At 41.9% G+C, this 22,527-nt stretch overlaps 1 protein-coding gene across 1 annotated transcript in view; it reads right to left on the reverse strand.

The window, feature by feature from the left end:
- SVEP1 (sushi, von Willebrand factor type A, EGF and pentraxin domain containing 1) overlaps positions 1 to 22,527 on the reverse strand; it is a 470,252-nt gene that overhangs the window by 103,233 nt on the left and 344,492 nt on the right. The window contains exons 39-42 of the mRNA XM_088461305.1: positions 19,828 to 20,044; positions 15,058 to 15,213; positions 7,999 to 8,062; positions 3,052 to 3,225 (exon numbers count right to left, since the gene is read on the reverse strand). Of these exons, the coding sequence (XP_088317431.1) occupies positions 3,052 to 3,225; positions 7,999 to 8,062; positions 15,058 to 15,213; positions 19,828 to 20,044 (611 nt within the window). The remainder of the gene's footprint in view (positions 1 to 3,051; positions 3,226 to 7,998; positions 8,063 to 15,057; positions 15,214 to 19,827; positions 20,045 to 22,527) is intronic.

Below are 22,527 nucleotides of genomic sequence, written 5' to 3' on the forward strand. Positions count from 1 at the left end.
AAAATACAGATCCAAAACACAAAACCCAGAACCCAAAACACGGAAGGGTGGTTTTGGCAAAACCAATCCAGATCCAAAACACGAAGAAAGATCCAGATCCAAAACCAAAACACAAAACACGAAAAGTGGCCGGTGCACACCCCTAGTTTGTACATGTCCTTCGGCAATTTAACATAATTGATTATTGTGTATAATAAATAATACTCTCACATATCTTAAACAATTGCTCAGTAAAGCATCCTGAGACCATTTGTGTGTGAGGTTGCTTCTCAGCCAAGAGCCGGATCACTCAAAATTTTGCCTAAGAACGCAGCCATGAATAAAGAATGGTATCAAAACATCCTCCAAGAGCAACTTCTCCCAACAGTTTGGTGATGAACAATGCTTTTTCCAGCATGATGGAGCACCTTGCCATAAGGCACAAGTGATAACTAAGTGGTTTGGGAAACAAATCATTGAAATTTTATTTAAAAAATAATTTTCGTGGCAATAAATAGAATATGTATCAGAAAAGCACTTGAATATCAGCATGTAGTAATTTAGGTCCTGGTTACTTCATCAGTATCCCTTAGTAACCACAGCAGTTTTCACATAGGTAAGTTATTAGCTCCAAACAGAAATAACCCATCATCAGACGTTCACCCCTGAGGAAGTCCAACAGGACGAAACGCATTGGTCCCTCCCCATGATACTGGCTACTTGCAGATAAGCACTTTATTACTTTATTTGTTTTAATGTTCCTGTATTCCATATCCCGCTGTATTATGTCATAATAAACCCCTTTTGAAAATCACCACTAATGATGGGTTTTTTCTGTTTGTTTGAAGCTAATAACCTACTTATGTGAAAACTGCTGGGGTTACTAAGGGATACTAATGGAATGACCAGGACCTAAATTACTACATGCTGATATTCAAGTGCTTTTCTGGTACGCATTCTATTTATTGCCACGCAAATTTTTTTTTTTTAAAGTACTACACTATATACAGTAAGGTCCATAAATATTGGGACATTGACAGAATTTTCAGATTTTGGCCTCTATTCACCACCACAATGGTTTTGAAATGAAACAAACAAGATGTGCTTTAACTGCAGACTTTCAGATTTAATTTGAGGGTAATTACATCCAAATCGGGTGAATGGTGTAGAAATTACAACAATTTCAATATGTGCCTCCCACTTTTTAAGGGGCCAAAAGTAATGGGACTATCAACTCAAAAGCTATTTCATGGACAGGTGTGGGCTATTCCCTCGTTATTTCATTATCAATTAAGCAGGTAAAAGGTCTGGAGTTGATTCTAGGTGTGACATTTGCATTTGGAATCAGTTGCTGTCAACTCTCAATATGAGATCCAAAGAGCTGTCACTATCAGTGAAGCAAGCCATCATTAGGCTGAAAAATCAAAACAAACCCATCAGAGAGATAGCAAAAACATTAGGTGTGGCCAAATCAACTGTTTGGAGCATTCTTAAAAAGAAAGAATGCATCGGAGAGCTCAGCAACACCAAAAGACCCGGAAGACCACGGAAAACAACTGTGGTGGATGACAAAAGAATTATTTCCCTGGTGAAGAAAAACCCCTTCACAACAGTTGGCCAAATCAAGAACACTCTCCAGGAGGTAGATGTATATGTGTCAAAGTCAACAATCAAGAGAAGACTTCACAAGAGTGAATATAGAGGGTTCACCACAAGATGCAAACCATTGGTGAGCCACAAAAACATGAAGACCAGATTAGAGTTTGCCAAACAACATCTAAAAAGGCCATTACAGTTCTGGAACAACATCCTATGGACAGATGAGACAAAGATCAACTTGTACCAGAGTGATGGGAAGAGAAGAGTATGGAGAAGGAAAGGAACTGCTCATGATTCAAAACATACCACCTCATCATTGAAGCATGGTGGTGGTAGTGTCATGGCGTGGTCATATATGGCTGCCAATGGAACTGGTTCCCTTGTATTTATTGATGATGTGACTGCTGACAAAAGCAGCAGAATGAATTCTGAAGTGTTTTGGGCAATATTATATGCTCATATTCAGTCAAATGCTTCAGAACTCATTGGACGGCGCTTCACAGTGCAGATGGACAATGACCCAAAGCATACTGCAAAAGCAACCAAAGAGTTTTTTAAGGCTAAAAAGTGGAATATTATGCAATGGCCAAGTCAATCCCCTGACCTGAATCCGATTGAGCATGCATTTCACTTGATGAAGACAAAACTGAAGGGAAAATGCCCCAAGAACAAGCAGGAACTGAAGACATTTGCAGTAGAGGCCTGGCAGAGCATCACCAGAGATGAAACCCAGCGTCTGGTGATGTCTATGCGTTCCAGACTTCAGGCTGTAATTGCCTGCAAAGGATTTGCAACAAAGTATTAAAAAGTGAAAGTTAGATTTAGGATTGTTTCGTTTGTCCCATTACTTTTGGCCCCTTAAAAAGTGGGAGGCACATATAGAAACCGTTGTAATTCCTACACCGTTCACCCGATTTGGATGTAATTACCCTCAAATTAAATCTGAAAGTCTGCGGTTAAATCACATCTTGTGTGTTTCATTTCAAAGCCATTGTGGGGGTGAATAGAGGCCAAAATATGAAAATTCTGTCAATGTCCCATTATTTATGGACCTGACTGTATGTCTCATCTGGCTCTGATTGAGCCCTTAGTATAAAGGTTTCCAGCCATTGGCATCCTGGGTCCATCCCACCATGTGGAATCCCTGTAAAGAACTACAGATAAGATTTAAAGATTTTTTATTTGGTACGCACAATTATATTTCGAGCACATGCATTTTTTTAAATATAATACACTATCAGGCGCATGTTCTTTCCAACCTCCCCTTTCCAGATCACATTCATCTGGTTACCATACGGAAATACGGGAAGATTGCTGTCACCTTTACCAGAAGGACCTACGTGTTTTATTATTGTACATCTGAATTTGAAGTTATTGCACTTAAGTTATTTATATAAGAAAGACACCTGGGATTAAAACCTGTGCGCCATTCTAAATCCTCCAACTTTACATATTTACTATTAATTTACTTACTCACACACGTAGGAGGAGATGGACGCCACTGCTTATCCACGTGACAGATTCTACGGCTTGGTCCATGAAGTTCGTAACCTTGGTAGCAACTATAGTGTAGTTCATCTTCAAAAAAATAGTTTGCACCTTGAATGGATCCATTCTCCAAAGTTTCAGGAGGATCACAGAAAATTCCTAAAACAAAAGGGTGATTTTTAATAAAAGGCAAAGTGACAAATAACCACACAGCAATGTGTATTATTTGAAACCACCAGATCAAAATCCACCATCTATATTTTTGCACATGCAAATATTACAAATCATACAATGTATGAAGTTTCAGCTATTAAGATGGTTCAGCTAGGCGAGGTAGCTCAAATCGCATGTTGTGCAAACTATCTCGCCTGTTAGAAAGGAAAAGAAAAGCTGGATTGAACAGTGTTTTAAGGTTCCCACACACATACTGATCTGCCCACGATCAGCCGATGTGTACGATTTCCCTTGAAACTCTCCCCGGCAGCTCTGCACACGATCTCCACACGATCTGCACACAATTTGGTGTCCAAACTTCAAATGATCTCTCCTGCAGTTAGACTTTTTACAGTGCATCAGGTCCTAGATTGTCAGATCTGCCCTACTGCACGGCAGATCTGAAGATGCGATGTGCGACCAGCGGGGACGCGCATCGCATCATGATCTTGAGTGGGGACTCACGATTTCCTCACAATTTGGCCATATTTTACACGATCTGTCGTTCCAATGTGTCGGAATCGTCCAGATCGTGTAAAATATCGCTATGTGTGTGGGCACCTTTATAAACTGTTTCCTCCTTGCTTGCTGAAACAGCTCTGGCACGTGCAGCTTTGTGAATTGACAGGACAGATGCAGAGAGTTTCTTATATTTGTTTAGATGGCATTGGCTATATAATACATTTAATAAGTTTAACAATAACCATTTAATAATAGTTAGGGGGCACCTGAAACACTGAATCAGTGACATACAGTAATGTCTTTCATCTAGCGATTTAAAGCCCCTGCAGCACTATATGGAAGCTGCTGACAGAAGGAGAAGTAGTTAAAAGCTTCTTAATGTGAAGCTAATGGCTGCGTGCTGCACCTCAATGTAAGTGTAATGCTAGGAGTGCAGTATATGGCCATGATGTCACAGCCAAGTGTATAGAAAACCAAGGATGCTGCCTGTAAATTCCCGCCTGCTATGGAGGGGGGTGTTGATTCTGAAAGGGATGCTGCTGCTGAGTGTGTGTATTTGGGGCTTGCACCAGCCCTACTCCTCCTTTGTTGATTCAGCTGATGATTCCGTGCTTGCTTATTTTTATTATAGTGTATATGAAGTATGAATATTATGCATGTTGATGGCCAATAATTAAATCAAGCTGGAGTGATCTGGCACACTTACCAACTCCCACAATGTTTAGGAGACTCTAAAATGTCTGTGAGTTTGGTCACTCTCCCATACTCATTTCCCTACTATGACGGATGTGGGAAGGTGTAGAGTCACAACTACTCATATTGTATCTCTATGCCCCCTGCAATTGCCACTGACTAGGCACACCCCTCTGTAATTTCAGGGAAGAGAGATCCATAAAGTAGACAAGTATGATGCAGGCATTATACAAAAGTTGCATAAATACTGATGTCTTACTAAGAGGCCTATTTATCAATTAATTAACACCCATTTCTGGGGTACCTGCAAATGCTATCCCCCGAATGTACAGTATGTACAGGGGACCACAGCAGATATCAGATATATCTACTGCAGTCTTCCATTTTTGACTGCAAATGCAGTCAACATTATTTCGATGGGAACTGCTTTATTGCCAAATTGACCAAGCTCCAGAATGCCAAGCATTAAAGAGCTTGGCCCTGGTAACTTACGCTACCTTCATCTACAGGCTACACTCCACAGCATTTACTGGGAGAGGTATCCTTAGGATCCCTCCTCAGCAATGACCACCCGAGCATGCATGGTCAGCAGAATGTGCATGCACAGTAGCTCTGTGGGATCCCAAAGAGGAATTGAATCAAGGTCGTATCCACCCCATGGCCAGGGGTGCCAGCCGAGGGAGAGAGGGCACCACCGGCGGTGCCACCCGTAGCCAGGGGGTAGAATCACATAGTAATTTTGTGAAGATGTACTCCATTGCAGCAGGCAGCGCTGGGATCAAGTGTCTGATACCAGCTCCAAAAGTACAGCAGTGGATAGAAAAGATGTGTTCCCAGTGGGACACATCAGTGGCCAGTGCTGGGACGGTGTGTCTGCTTCCAGCGTCAGTGGAGAAGCAGTAGCACCGGAGTAAAAACTTTGCTTCAGGTGCCAGTTTGAATTTGGCTGGGGCCAATAGGAAACGGCGGCTGTTTGAAATTGGCGCCAGCCGTGAGTGTATTGCATTCACGGAAAGGTAGCAAATCAGAGGGGGGGGGTGGGCAGAAGATACCATGGTCAAGAAGGAAGATGCCTGGTGTCAGCTGGAGGCAGAGAAGAAGAGGTGGCGCCGCTAGTCAGGATGTGCCAGCAGCAGAAGTAGGAAGCTGAGGACCAAAGAGGGCTGCTAGTGTGTATGCAAAAGAGCTAACAAAGCTCCCCATGGCAGCCTCTCCCAGCATAATAGGTAGGCCCACTGTGAGGTCTATCTATAATTAAACCCTCCCTAGATCATTAGGGGCTAGTCAGGCCTCTGACATGTTGCAATGATAGATGGAAATTAGGCCCATGCCACTGCAAGTGACCCTGGGCGTTAAGTCCAGGGCACTATGGGCCTGATTCAGAGCCGTTCGCTATTTGCGGTCGTTCGTTCAAAAACAAGGGGTGGCTATTCAAATGATCAGTTTGCAAATTGCAGTCTGTTCACACCTCTAAGTCTGAATGAGCGAGCAAAACATACGCTCGTTTATTTGTTAAAAACGCCCCCTGGCCGCTCGCACCATACGTCATGTCCGCTATTTATTAGATTAATCGAGTACATCGACCAGCGTATGAACTGCTCGCTATTCTTGTGGTTGGTTTTTGCTACCACAATCTTGCGAGCAGTTCTGGCTATAAAATAACCCAGTGACGTGGTCAATGACGCTGCTGTATTAATTATGCACACCCATAAAACGCCCGTTTTGACCTTTAAGCACGCCTGCGTTCTGATCTCCACTCCCCATTTTCAAGCACCTTCCCCTGTTACCACCCACATACGCCTCATTCTGTCACTCAAAATAGCAGGCATTCGCTATATTGCGAGCACATGAATTTCGGCCGCACTGACTGGTTCGCGCATGTGTATAACGATCCGTACGCATGCGCAGATGTGCGAACATCGCTCGGAACGAGCGTATTGCCGCTAGCGAGTGGCTCTGAATGAGGGCCTATATGTCAATTTAGGCAGACTCAAGACCCTGAGCCCCGTTATCATAAAGTGACTCTGGGCATTAGGCCCAGGTGACTTCTGTGTGCCCTTGAGTAGGCAGGTTATAAGTACAGAGTGTAATTATTCCGAAAATATGGGGAGTGTATGCACAAATGTGCTGTTGCGTACCGGATCGCTGGCATTAGGGACTGCGATGCAAAACCATGGGCGCTCCTGGGTGAATACTGGGAGGTGGCCTGAAATCTGCTTGTTAGTAAGAGGACACATTAATTGTATTATGACAATGTTAACTGGTCAGGGCATCTTCTAAATGAACTACACATCATTATAATTTCTGAGCTTCTCCCCTTAAGGGTCATTAATGAATCACAGAAAACAAAAGTTCATACTGCTTCTCTTTAAACTCAAGTGCTCCTAATTTCCCACAAACTGAATTTTGAGGTGCCTTCTCAACTCTATTTAGCTTTTTAAAATAACCATGTTTTACAAATTAAATCTTTCCCTGCATTATCTTATCCTGCATTTCTATATAGGGAATGTAGTTATGAGACTGGTGGCTGCGACGGCTGAAGCCCATCAAGGGACTTAAGATAGGCGTTGAAATACCGACGCCTATCTTAATCCCAACGCCGGAACACAGAAGGACGTCTGCCCGAATGAGGTAAGTCCGAGTGTTAGCAGCGCGGGGAAGGTGTTAGGTTTATGTAGAATAGCAGGGTTAGCGTTAGGTTTTGGGGGGGAAGTTAGAGTTAGGCACTCCTAGACATGATGGTTGCAGGTAGGCACCACTGGGGGGTTAGGATTAGGCACTAAGGGGGGAGGGTTAAGTTTAGGCACAAAAGGGGAGACTTAGGTTTACGCACTAACTGGGAGGGTTAGGGTGCGGGGTTGAGAGGGTTAGGCTACAAGAAGGGAGGGTTAGGGGGAGAAGGGGGAGGGTAAGTATACTTACCCGACCCTTGTCAGGATACCAAGTATAGGGATGACGCTGTCGGTATTGTGACAGGAGGTATCCCGACAGCCATCAGTACATACCGATTCCCTATATAGGTGCACTTGCATAGAAGTAGCCGCGCGACAACAGAAAAAAATAATTTACACTACACTGCTATACAACAAGGGATGTACTGTACTAATGCGAGTGAAAGTGGCCAATCCTTGGTCCAGCATCTCCGATCACCATAGCAGCAACAATACAAGCACAAGCCTTCCTTCTTCTCAAACTCATGATGGGGAATGAAACTACCAAATGTATTCAAACCTCTGCACTCATGTAGAAGATGGCGCTGCACCTTTCTCGGAGGTTGGCTTTTATTGTGTAATCACGCCCCTTTGCAGCCCATTATGGCAATTCTTGGTACACCTACTGCGAGTGTAGTCCGCAATCGGGAGAGTGTGTACGGTGGTACAATCATTTTCTGTTGATATTCTGGCAGCCGGAGATCGTAGGTCGGCAGTATGATTGTATAGGTGTGTATGCGCGTATCGGCACAGTGGTCGGGACATCCGATCGGTAGTGAAGTCGATCGAACCATCCCACCAAAAGAGTGATCGCAAAGGTGTGTACCCAGCTTTACTGTGAACAACATCTTACTTTTGCACTGAGGATCCGCTCCACTCCATGACCTGTTAGCCTCACAAACTCTTTCAGTAAGTCCCTGAATGAAACAGAAGCAGGAATACTTAAACACAAAACAGTTTTACAACAAATACACAATTATATGTTTGGCAGCATTTAGATGGTTTATATGCTTTGTGTTTTCTGAAATGATGTCAGTTACAGTGAATCTGCAACATGTAATATTATTGACACATTTTTAAGATAACAATTATGTCTTAGTAGAAATACTTAGACCACTTAGAGGACCTGTCATTTCACAAATTTTATAAAAATTTTGGAAAAAAAGGAAAACCATAGTGATTTGATAAGTGTATGCAACACAAACCAGAGAGCAACTACCATGAAGGACTGAAAGGTCATTATTGATGGGTTTTTGGTGTATATAAGTATTCTAATAATGACAAACATAGCATATTTGGATACATTTATGTTATTCATGTTACTGTATGTACATATTTTTTCCATGGTCTGGTTGTACCATCATTTATTGTGAAAAGATGGGGGTCCGTCTTTTTCCAGTGACTAGCTATAAGGCTACTGTGCTGGATGTCCAGGAGACTCCAGAGCCGTGGATAGCGGAGCTAGAGAAAAGTATGTAAGCATGGCCTACAGTATGTGTCTGAAGCTCCGAGGGAACATATTGTAAGATTGGAGACAGGTATATGCTTGAAGTGTAAATAAGACCATTATAATTTCTCTCATAACTTTCGCGAATGTAGAAACAATTTTGTTATAAGTTATGGACATTTGTAATCACGATTTCTGCTGACATATGAAATAAAGGACCAATACCTTTACTCTGCTACTCTGAAAATAGGAAACTAGTTTTAACAAACAGAGAAATCAAACCAATACTTAATGATACTATTGACTCTAGTTTAAAAATAATTATTGTATGGAAATGAACATATCCAACACCTGCATTTCTGAGTGACATAAAAGCTGATTTAATACAGTATAAACCCTTTAATTTGAGAGAAAAGCAATGCTCCAATACATGGTTAAGGAATTATCCAATTTTTACACTACGTAAGGGACTATGGGGTCTATTTACTAAGCTTTGGATAGAGATAAAGTGGATGGAGATAAAGCACCAACCAACCAACTCCCAAATGTCATTTTTCAAACACAGCCTGTGAAATGGCAGTTAGGAGCTGATTAGCTGGTACTTTATCTCCGTTCACTTTACCTACATCCAAGGCTTAGTAAATAGATCCCTATATATGGATACAGCACATCAGAGAATTACATACAAGCCATTTTTGTCTACATCAAAAACAAATCAGAGAAAGCAGATAGGTATAGTTGGAAAATGTTTTAAATATAGAGCTAAGCAGGGCAATGTGTTGTGGCTGATAACCAATTAGGGACCAATCACTCCCTACAGCTCTTCCTCACTTATCTGAACTACTGCCAGAACAGGGCTCTATGCTGCCTTGTGCCGACGCTGCCCCTAAACCTGTGACATCATGATGTCACATTTAGGGGGTGGGGCCACTGGCTCTAAGGAGTAGAGCACTGCCTGGAGCTCCACCGGCTGTAGAGTGCCTGCCCAGAGTTCCTGGCGACTATACAGCAGCACTACTGGCTGCAGGTGCTGTGGCGCGCCCTGTACGATGACACCGCTTGCACACCTCAACCAACAGCCCGGTTCTAAACGTCTGTTGTTACCCTCTCGACTATAATTTGGTATTAGAATATATCTAGTCAAACAAATAAGGGGTGTGAGTAATTTACTGCAATAGAATGAGTGATCAATAATTTTGGTTTTGTAAGCTTCACCCTGTAGTCTATTATGTATGTTCTAACAACTTGCACCAGATAGGTTTATAGTAGGGATGTGCAGGCTCGGATAGGTTCGAGTTTGCACGTGGAGTTCGGATTTTTCCCTCCAAAAAAACGGAACTCAGAACGAGGCAAAACGTCATCTTACATGGACGAACATCATCATTCCTGGACAAAAGACCAGGAATGATGATGTTCGTCCATGTAAGATGACGTTTTGCCTCGTTCTGAGTTCCGTTTTTTTGGAGGGAAAAATCCGAACTCCACGTGCAAACTCGAACCTATCCGAGCCTGCACATCCCTAGTTTATAGTAACTTGTTCTGTTACTTAAAGTATTTCAATATCTTTATTTATGTAAATGAGAGATAGTGGTATCCACTATACATGTCCTTAACAGTACTAATAGTATCAAGATAATGCTTGTACTTTGAAAACTGAATTCTTGTATACCTATTACCTATATGAGCAGTGTATACAAACGTTCTGTTCTACAGTATGTGTTGATAAGCAAGAAACTTTATTGTATTCAAAATGAATAAAAGATTTAGAAATAAAAAAGTACTTTTGGATATATGAACATTCCAGCTTACTCAGGAAGGAATTTATTTGTTGTTGTTGTCATACTGTATTTCTCAGAAAATCTCTCTGGTTTCCCAAGTCATTGACTATACCAAAAGCCTTTATGCTTTTTTCTTACTTTTCACATAAAAAACAAAGCATTACTAAAGAAGTTTCTTTGCTTTCAGAATATGTTATACAGTACAATAAGAAAAAATACTTGAGAGGGAGGTCATTATGGCATCTCCAAGTCAGTACATGTTGAGATGTGGGAATAAATGTAAATCAGTATATTATATATTTATCATGGGCAAGACGTGCTGCTTACACTAACTTATAAATCAAGTGTTTTCATAAGTTTGCTCAGGGAACTGTAAGAAAGCAATGATGAGGAGTAAAAGTTGATGTAGTGTTGGGACATATATAACTACATACTGTACCAATAAGGGATGGAACTTACTTCACATCCAGGTGCACATTACAGATGTGTCCACATAAATCTAGTCTCCTGGCGCATAAAACAGCCCATCTAGTCGTGCCATGCTGTGGACCAATCTGCAGCATCGAGCATCTTTTCGTGCAACGTTTTCCCTTTAAAATGCGTCTGAAGTGAATAGGACGCACAAGCAGCTTATGCTGATTAAAATGATATGTGGCCTGCCTATATTCTATGTGCGACTGTGGCTGTATCTGAATGCGAAATGATACGCAGTGTCACAGCCACTGACAACGTAATGTGGCATTTTGCATGCAGATCATACTTACCTACATTTCTGTGCAGCTTTCCAGGAGCAGCAGGAGGGGACCTGCTGCTCTCCTCTTTGGGGGGCGGGGCCAGATGATAGACGGCATTAGGCCCCACCCCCTTTACATAAAACCCCCCGTGATTCGCGGATCCGTGAGGAGGGGCGGAGCTAAATGACGCACTTTGCCCCATTTAGTCCCGTTCCTTCCCTACGGACCCGATAATTTCAGGTCAAGTCTCCTCATCCTGCCCACTTCACTAGGAAGTGGGCGGGATGCGGGAGATATGCCTACTCTTCCGGGATCGCGGGGGGTTACCCGAAAAATCGTGAGCCTCCCGTGATTCCCAGGAGAGTAGGCATGTAAATGCAGATACACCTGCATTTTAAGGGAAAAAGTCACAAGAAAAGACGCTTGGTACTACCGAGTCAGCCAGCACTTATGCGTTATGTGTAACGCGACTTGTAGTGCATGAAGGACAAATGTATCTAGACACATACACTCTTATAGGGACAAAGCACAGCTCCATTTAGGGAGAAACTTATATTAAGAAATATGAGGCTTTGGTCTATACAGTCTAATAGAGCATGAAAAAAATCAGATGGGTATTATCAGATGGGTATTATCAGATGGGTATTATCTTTTTTATGTATTAGCAAAGTTACTGAAATGACTCTGAATGAAAGTGAAATTTATATTATAATGAAATAAAAAACACCTAGTCTATTAATGATCTAGTGATACAAATAAATATGACCTGGATCTGATCTGACCTACGGGGACATGCATTAATCAAAAATAGACAGCTTCCTCTATCTGCAATATTTGTAAGTAAAGAAACAGGAAAATAGATTTTCAACTACCTGGTCTGCAAAGAAACAGCTAGAAGGAATTTCCCTCCATGGTAGTCTATTCATTATCACCTAATTTCTACAAAAGCAGATGAAAATGAATATTTTCACCTACTTTTGGGGAAATGAAGTTTTAGGGCCATTCATCATAAAGGTAACACAGGAGATATTACAGATATCTCCTACTTACCTTTCTCTCCCGATGTGGCCCGCTGTCCCCATACACTAGTATGGGTATCTAAATTCATCAAGCTCTGAAAATACAATATTTTCAGAGCTTAACTGAGGGAGCATTTGCCATCTTAAGATGGCGTTTGCTCCTGCACACCCGCTCCTTCCCTAGGGGAAGGAGTCCCGGGTTGCGAAGAGGGATCCTGTCCGGATCCATCCACCCCTGTCCAGCTCCTTCCGCCGGATGCCGGGGCTTTGTGCACCTGCATGAACTCTAGTTCATGCAGGTGCACTACCACTGCCGAGTCAGACTTGGCAACACTTAGTTTCACTACTCTTAAAGGAGCACTGTAAACATTCGGGGAGACAGGTGATTTTCGGATCAGCTGTCTCCATGTCGGAGCAATGATGACTTGCTCCGGCACTCACCATCTGTCCAAACCCCGATAAATAACATGATGAAGAAACCCCTAGCTGCACTAAAATAATCAACGGAAAACTGTATTTTTTTAAAATAATGAATGAATAAAAGCGCCAACATAAAATAATAATTCTAATACTCTGTACAGTGGTTCCCAAACTGGGCGCCGTGGCTCCATGGGGTGCCGCGGGGTACTTGTAGGGCTACCTGGGTTGGTGGTCCAGTACCAAATAAAATTGTTTATGATCAATGTGATAGGCAAAAAGATTGCTGATGTCTGCCAATCATAAAATATGAGGACAAACAGAAGAGCAACCATGTCCACCACCACAGAACTGAACCTGAGGATTAAGGGAAAGCACAATTTAGCTAATTTAATGTTTTTTGTTGCCTTCATTTTTGCTGCATTTCTCAATAAACAAAAATTTTTGCTATAAAAAACATTCTTATACTCTAGGACGCCGTGAATCAAGAAAGGGTGGGAGAAAAACTCTGAAATGTATATATATGGCTTCCCTGTAATTTTGTGTTAATGCAACCCTAACAGACCAGTCAGATTTCCTTTACATATGATCAGAAAATATGGTTTCTTATTCAAAAGCAAGCCACAGAAATTGCTGAGCCTATGTGTTCAGGAAACAATCACAGAAGGACACCCAATCACTTCCTGTGTGTGAGCCACATCCCTCAGCTTAATTACAGTAGGTTTGGCCTCCCAACAAAGAAGTTACTACAGGTTGAGTCTCCCATATCCAGAATGCTTAGGACCAGCGGTATTTTGGATATCGGAATATTCCATATATCTTGGAATAAGTACATACCATAATGAGATATCTTGGGAATGGGACCAAAATCTAAACACAGAGTGCATTAATGTTTACACCTTATACACACAGCCTGCAGGTAATTTTATACTATATTTTCAATAATTTTGTGGCTCAAACAAAGTTTGTATACATGCATGAAATTAATTTATGTTTCATATACACCTTATACATACAGCCTGAAGGTAGTTTTATACAATATTTTTAATAATTTTGTGACTTAAACTGAGTTTGTGTACATTGACCCATCAAAAAGCTAAGGCTTCACTATATCAGTCCCGTATTTCGGAATATTCTGTATTTCGGAATATTTGGATATGGGAGACTCAACCTGTATATGTACATGGAAGAATTACAAGCATATTCTTCATCAGTAAATCATATACCCTGCACCAAACAACTTGCATGAGATTTTGTGAGGCATGTGGTCCTAGCTAATGTCACCTATGGCTTGGGAGAGACTCTGTCTAAAATAAAGTTTGGACACAAACATGTATGATGTATATATTGCTCATTTTATATGTGTCATACTGTTATGATGTTAACATATGTTTGATAAGGCCAGCTAGTTTATTTATTTACTTATTGTAGGTGACATTTCAATTATGTACTAGTAACTCACTTCCGCAAATTTCTTAATGTTTTTTTTATTATTTGTGTTTCAAATTTTAGTGATTTACTTTTATTGTAGTATGAAGCCCATTTTTACTTTGTGACCTTTGACACTGCCAAAATGTTTATATATAAATGTGACTGGCAGAGGAATTAAATCCCCTAGAGAAATATTTAACCTATTTCAAAAAGCATTGTAATAAGCTGTGCAGGACATCAGCAGCCCAGATGCATTGTGGGAACCAAGATACACCCCAAAGGGGCTATATTGGGACCCAGAACCCTGGCTATTACATACTGTACACACAATGCATAGGTGTATTTATAATGGGTGCAGGGTGTGTGGTGTACAGGGGCCCCTGCACTGCTCACCCTACACCCATAGTGTATTTAACTTGTGCCGGAAAGCGAGTTTCTTCTCCTCTGCGGCACCATCTTCCCAGTGGCATCTTCGGGAAAATGGTGCCGTGCATTGAAAACAAAGAATCTAGCACAGTGCCAGTGCCTTTGCTCTTGTGCTTTTGCACCATCTTCCCGAATATCACTGAGAAGATGGTGCCGTGGAGGACGAGGTACCTGGCATAAGATAAACTGCGGGGCTGGAGGGGGCGCTGCTCAGAGGAGGGGGGCCTGCAGTACACAGGCTCTCTCAGCCGTTATATATGTCCCTGCTACAATGGTTTAGTGCAAACAACTCTGTGAGTTTCCAATTGAATTCTTTAATATGCTTTCTATGGCTATATAATGTACCATGAAGATTATTTTTATTCATAGGCAATAAAGAAAATGTTTAATATACCATAGTGTGCTCCAATCATTGGAGACAAACACAGATTATTTACGCTGGTCACTTCTTCTGCACTTCATATCAATATTGGATTTTGTTTACCACAGTGCAAACAGCACTACCTTGTTGTACACTGGATCTACTATTGAACCTATTGATGTTCCCTCTAAACTGAGTAATTGATCCCTGTCTGGATCACATTAGTAAAAGAAAACCTGCCAATATCAACACTTCAGTGCTAACAATGAGCTAGGAAGTAGTACACTATATTTACTTACATGTATTTCATAGCCAGCATCACACTGGTACAAAACAGTATCTTTGTACAGATATCTTGTGCCAAACACTGTGCCATGATCAGGGGCAGACGGTTTCTCACATGATATAGGAGAACATACTTCATCAGTCAATGGAGGTAACCAGTTACCATCGGTCTAAATGGTAAAATAAATATGTTATTTTAGGAGTTGTATTCAATACATATCACACTATTTAATTCTTGCAGGTTTTCAATATATATCCGTAGTAATGGCCCAGGACAATTCATTAGACAGAACACAAACAGGCTGACCCCACCACTCAGACACTGCACTAAATGACAGTATCAGAATCAATTTTGGCTACAAACTTAGCTGGCCAAACTAGTGAGGAACAGTTAATACGCTTAATCGTTGGGATCTAATACTACAGTCAGATGGTGACCAATTGTGTGTTCCAGTAATTGTTTGTTTCCAAGAGAACTTATAACTTCAAAGTTCACTATGTTGTACAGATATCTTATATGATAAATAACATAATACATTTTGTCCACAAAATGAAGTGATACTATGTGACATAAAATACAGTTAATGAAACAATATAATAATAGGTTAATATATTCTGGGACATAAAAAATAAATACTCTGACATAAATTGATACACTGTGTCAATGTAAATAAAACATTTTTTCCATATAGCATATCATGCAAAATAAATAAATTTGCTATATCTCAAAACCAAAATGTGTGTCTATCTTCATATGTAAAACTAGTTTTCCAACCCTACAGTATTCCTTGCATGACAACTTGCCTTGAGGAGGCATTTTGTTTGCTCTAACACAGACAAAGCTAAGTTAATTAAAAACCTTGTACACTGGTCTTCAAGAGGAGATATATATCTGAAGAATAGAATAAACTGACACTTCTCATAAAAAGTGATTTGGGTATTATTATTTTGCTTCACTAACAACAACATGACATAACTTTTACTCTTTTTATAGTAATGTGATTTACAAGATGTGTGAACAAAATTGACTTTGTGGTTTGTTCTTAGAATTTTGTTTGTAGAATAGGGAATATATTTACGAAGCAGCTTTCAGCTGAAACTGAAAAGCAGGGGCTTATAAAATCCACTGCTTCGTAACTATACTCCTAGGTGTTTGGCCATGTCATTAATGGTTTATTAACCACTTGCTTGGCATGGTTGTAATTTTCCGACCACACCAGGCAGTTCTTCAACTGCTTTGGTCGCAAAATTTCGACCAGTCATATAAACATGAGGGCGACTGCAGGAAGAGAATCTTCCCGCAGCTGCTGCTTTCGGAGGGATCTTCCAGTCCCTCTGCTTGCCTGTACCCTCTCCCCTTGTGTCTGCTGTGCCACTGATCACTCAGCAAAGCAGGGCCCCCAACCCAGCGGCTGCAAAGATTAGCAGCCACTGGGAAAAAGTAAATTAATCTCCCCCTCTAAAGGCCCACATACACGGTGCGACAGGGCCGGATTAAGGGGGGGAGACAGGGGCGGTCGTCCCTGGGCCCCCACACACAGATGGCCCCCACACAGGGTCGATGTGACCCTGCCGATAACAGGTGCCGGCGGCACCTGTTCCCGGGAGGAGGGTGCTCTGCAGCTGCATGCAGCAGTACAGTCAGTGCTGCTGCATCAGCTTGGGGCAGGGCGGTAGTGCGGAGGGCGCATAAGTGCCGTCCGCACTACACAGCACAAACACACAGCCGCCGGTGCCGGCAGCTGTGTGTTTGTTTTAGCAGCCGATGAGAGTCAGTCAGACTCTCATCGGCTGCTGCTCCCACTGCCGGAGCCTCCGTCTTCCGGCTCCCGCAGTGGCTGACGGGAGATCTCCCATCATGCAGAGCCGACCGGACGGAGGAGCAGACGACGGAGCGGGGATTAAGGTAAGTGGAAGTTGTTATTTTGTGTGTGTCTGGTGGGGGTACTACTACTACTAGGGGCACTGCTGGGGGGGTACTATTACTACTAGGGGCACTGCAGGGGGGGTACTACTACTACTAGGGGCACTGCAGGGGGTACTACAAGGGGCACTGCTGGGGGGGTACTACTACTAGGGGCACTGCAGAGGGTACTACAAGGGGCACTGCTGGGGGGGTACTACTACTAGGGGCACTGCAGGGGGGTACTACTACTACTAGGGGCACTGCAGGGGGTACTACAAGGGGCACTGCTGGGGGGGTACTACTAGGGGCACTGCAGGGGGTACTACTACTACTAGGGGCACTGCAGGGGGTACTACAAGGGGCACTGCTGGGGGAGTACTACTACAACTAGGGGCACTGCAGGGGGTACTACAAGGGGTACTGCTGGGGGGGTACTATTACTACTAGGGGCACTGCAGGGGATACTATAAGGGGCACTGCGGGGGGGTACTACTACTCGGGGCACTGCAGGGATTACTACAAGGGGCACTGCTGGGGGGGACTACTAGGGGCACTGCTGGGGGGACACCTGGTGGCACTGCTGGGTGGACTACTAGGGGGACTGCACACTGATGGGTCCACTACTGGGGGACACAGCATAGAGGGGGATTACTACTAGGGGTACTCCTGGGGGGATTACTGTTGAGGGGGGACTGCTACTGGGGGCCCTGCTGGGGCAGACTTCTACTGGGGGCACGGCTGGGCTTGGCTCGACTCTGTGTGGCTTGAAGGGGCCCCCCGAAACTTAGTTGCCCTGGGGCCCCCACAAGTCTTAATCCGGCCCTGCGGTGCGATATAGCAACCGATCCGACAGATTGGTACGATATCGCTGCTATATCGTACCGTGTGTGGGCATGATATCGGCCAGTGCACGCTCCCTTGGGAACGTACATCGCACCTCCAGGTCTTACATGCTGCACATAAGATCTGGTGATGCGATGTACGATCCCATGCAGCGCTATGCGGGGGGGAGGGGGTGCCGGCATATCGGGTGGTTGGGCAGCGGATCGCTCCATGTGTGGGGACCGCCCGGTATGTCGGCCGTCTGATTGTTGTGGCATAGCACCGTGTATGGGGGCCTTTAGTGCACCTGGTGCCTGAAACCAATGTCAAATTGAAAGTCACAAAGCATTACAAATTCTGCAAGGCGTTATAGTGTTAAAGCTGTTGTCAAATGACAATATATATTTTCTGTTGCAGAATTCTGATTTTTATTAACATATCTAAAGTGTGTTGTGGAAGTCATTTGAGCTATTATAATAAATGTTTGGTACAGTACAAAATACGATGAATAAAACACTTTATTTCAATATCATCTAATGGTGTTATCAGCTATTGAAAACAACATTTAAAGGTATTTCAAGGTCATTTTAAATGAAGCAGTTCAGTAACAATTTGAGTAGTTTGGTGACATATGAAGAAAAAACTTTGTGACTTTTTGGAAATTATGAAGGTCAAATTATCCCCTCCAGGTGTCCTTTATGTGCCATCACTTCCCTTCACAAGCCCCTTTATAAGCAGCTACTCTTAATATCTCCTGGCGTGTAATATGGTTAGCACAATTTTCTTATCCCCCACACAGAGTATTTCTCCTTCTTTGGAAGAAGAAACAAACTCACCACCTGATCTGTTCCAGCACACAGCGGAACTACTCACTTATTTATCATATATATATATATATATATATATATATATATATATATATATAGTCCTTGATACCGGCACTCACTAAAGTGGAGATAAAATCTGTGTGGTATGCTGGAATACAGAGTCGTCGGTGATACGGCACTCACATCTCAATAAACACTCTTTTACCAAGGCATAATTTGCAACGTTTCAGCACCCTTTACTCATGGCACTTTCGTCATATGCTATTGTGCCTGACGAAAGTGCTGTGAATAAAGGGCTCTGAAACGTTGCCTTGGTAAGGCATGGGATGGGAGTGTCACACCACCGACTATATATATATATATATATATATATATATATATATATGAACAGGTAGTGAACCTATATTTTTGTCCTAGGCCAGGAAATATAAGGGTGGTACACTGGTGCTCTCTCTTTCCCAGGGAACTAAAATGTCTAACTACAACTCTGGTTCATGGAACTATAAGGCGACTTGAAATAATTATATCATTGGTAGGTGGCAGTTGTTTTATAGTGGATGTCAAACGTGCTTTTCTTGTTTTGCCTAATGCATTCAAGAGCTATTGTTACTATTGTTACTAACAGACTCTGCTGATAAGATGTTTTACATTCCTTTGACCAATGTAACATACATTACAGTGGTACTTATACCACTTTCAGACAGAAGTCAGGCTTGGACCCTGGTCTTTCTTGGGTTTTTGAACACAGGTTGGACTCAGGTCACAGCCCCTACCCCCTTTCACACTGCAGCTTGGACCCAGGTTATTCCCGGGTCAACCCCTTTCACTCAGAACCTGTGTCAGCCCTGCCAAATGTGTGAGTCAATAGAAGTGGACGTTTTATTACAGGCTCACAAAGATGAGTCATGAAAAGTGGTTGTCAGCTTTCTTGAACCTCTAATGAGATACTTTTACTGTAACCCAGTTTGAATAACCCGGGACGCCCCCTTTCAGACAGCAAGCAACCCAGGGTCAGACCTGGGAATAACCCTGGCAGCGACCAGGGTTGAAGACCCGGCAAGTTCAACCCGGGTTGACCCTTTCACAGATTAAAAGGACCCAGGTTGACCGGCTTGCTCTGGCAAATTCCCAGATAATTTTCTCTGTATGAAAGGGGTATTACTAAAAATATTGACTATTTTCTATTTATTTCAACAGGAAAGCTATAAAATATATACACATTTATTTACCATACAAGTTGAAGTGCTTGGTCCTGATAATGTATAGCCAGTTTTGCACACTACTGTTACTGTTTTATTAATATCATAATCTGCCTTCATTTTTACTGTATTAGCCTGCAATGTACATTTTCTGGGAATACAGGAAATTTCTTCAGTTGACCAAGATCCATCATTCAGACAACTTTTTGTCACCATGTCTAAGTCCATTACGTAGCCATCTTGGCACCTGTAAAATAAATTTTCACAGGATTTTTCATGAACTAGATATAGTTTTAAATATACTTTACAAAAATTATGCAATGAAGATAAATACATGTATGTGTCATTCTTTTCACTAATTTAATAAACTTAAATAACTGTAGGTAGCTTTGTCAAGAAGTAGATATATATATCTGCTTCTTGATAAAGCTGCCTAGTGTGGAAAAACGCGTTGAAGTTCCGGACTTCATCTGAATTCTCAGTTCCGTATTGACTGTCTACACCCCTGACACAGCCACTTTCAGCCAGTTGTTTGCTGGCTAGATACATCTATTGCCTATTACCAAGTGCTGCTTGTACACCAACTAATGCTACTCTCAACACAGAACTTACTAGCAGGAGCCGGCTCAGTGCCCGTGAGGTCCCTCTACTAGGAGCACACACCTGGAGAAGCAGAGGTCTGGAACTGCCAGTTCGAAAATTATAATATGGTGAGATGCTTCTCTGGCTATTACATCAATTGGCTCTTGGAGATTGTCCCCCTATTCTTTGTTCATCGTTATAAGCTTTGTGCTGGATATCTGTTTATCTATCAGCACCTGGTTATATACATTTACTATATTGGCAACCATTTATGGACTACTGCAATTTTATCTGCATTGTTGACAATTATATTTGCCATAATTGTGTTACTGTACCAACTATTAAATGTTTTTATTACATCATATGATATATTATACTGTGTCACCTTACTCTGTGTTTTTCTAGTGCCACCACAAACTTGTTTCACCTACAGATAAGCAGCCATTATATCAGTGATATTTTCTCCAACAGTATGCATAAGAGAAGATTTATCAAACTTTCTAAATGCAGATGATGCACATACTGTAGCAACCAATCAGAAACTAGCTAGAAATTAGCTAGATTCTGATTGGTTGCTATGGCTAACAACTTCACTTGTCCTCTTTAGATGGTTTGATAATTCTCCCCCAATTAGTGCAAATAAACTTAGCCAAAGGTTATCATAAGTCAGGAGATTCAAAGACTTATGCACTATAGTGTTTATTCTAACTGAGAAAAATCTAAACTTTTGTACCTTAAGACAAAATTTTTACATAATGGACGTGCAGGGCTAGATGGTATCTGTGAGAAGTTTGCCATGGTTAATGGGAAGAGATGGGCGGATACATTGTGATAGTAACGGAGTATGGATTAAATACACAAAGAACATTTTGTTTCAGGGATTATTGACATAAGATAAAAATGTGCAGAGAGTGCATTTACAAGGGTGTTTCTTGATTTATGGAATGGCATATAGCTGTTTTCTCCAAGCAAAAATTTTATGCTACAGTAACCCGGGAGGCAACAATTAGGACTCATAGTATATTTTTATTGGACCTTATTTTGGGATGTTATAGTTGCTGCCCTGATAGGATGTGCCAGATGCCCATCCACTGCTCACAGCGATTATTAATCAACATCATGACATCTTATTCACTGGGGGCAAGGGCACCAGCCTAGGTGCTTCTGCACTGTGCTACGGCACAGAGAAGCAGTAAACTCCATCTACTTCAATTTAAACTTGTAAAGCACCCACCTCGCTCTCATTCTCTGTATTAAGTTACTTCCTGCTCTCACAGATAATGTACATGGCTCACAGAGAGTGGGTGGGGATGAGCTGAGTGGGGATCCAGAATATCTGAATGAATGAAAGCTAGAATTCAACCACAATTTCTGGGCGTTCATACAATCCCAGTCAATTGTTATTAGTACTTTGTTAATAGTACTTTGAAGTATTGTGTATTCAGGCATATACGTAAACCCACAAATTTAGGGGACAGCTCCAAGGACAATGAAGTGATTGTGCTCCTTGAGATGCGCATAATATAGAAGTGGTGTACAGGCTCACATTAAAAAGTCCTGCAGGTCCAAACTTTTTTGGTTGTCCTTAAAATACCTTTGCAATGTCAGATGAATGTTAATGGATTAGTGTTAGGAATTTGACAGATGAAATGTTGTAGCACCTACAGATGTATGAAGTAACCTAAAGGAGTATAAATATTAATGGCTTTAGAGCGGCACCATCCCTCAATACCAGCATTACTGGTCAGGGACATGAAGTGCTTCTCCAGGCAGGTGATCTGGAGAACCAGACAGGTGACCGTATTCTTCTGTAATTTTAGATTTATTTTACAATAAAATCTACAGTACATTAGGGAAATGTAAAATATGACATGTTAATATTAAATTAATAATCAAATAAAAGAGTAATTAGGTGTGTGAGACTGTTATACATAGATATCAAAATATAAGTACAGTATGTAAATGTTGGCCAACATATCTGTATGTACTCCATTCCTATTTTTTATGTCAAAATCATTCTGATTTTACTAAGGATTTACGTAATACTGTCAATGCATTTTATACCCAAAAGATTAACAGATGTGTCCGCATACATCTAGCCCAATTGCGTGTTAAAAAGCCCTTCTAATCGCGCCATGCCATGGCATG

This window comes from Taudactylus pleione, unplaced genomic scaffold (assembly GCF_031769625.1).
Source record: "Taudactylus pleione unplaced genomic scaffold, aTauple2 ptg001032l, whole genome shotgun sequence".
Lineage (NCBI taxonomy): Eukaryota > Metazoa > Chordata > Amphibia > Anura > Myobatrachidae > Taudactylus > Taudactylus pleione.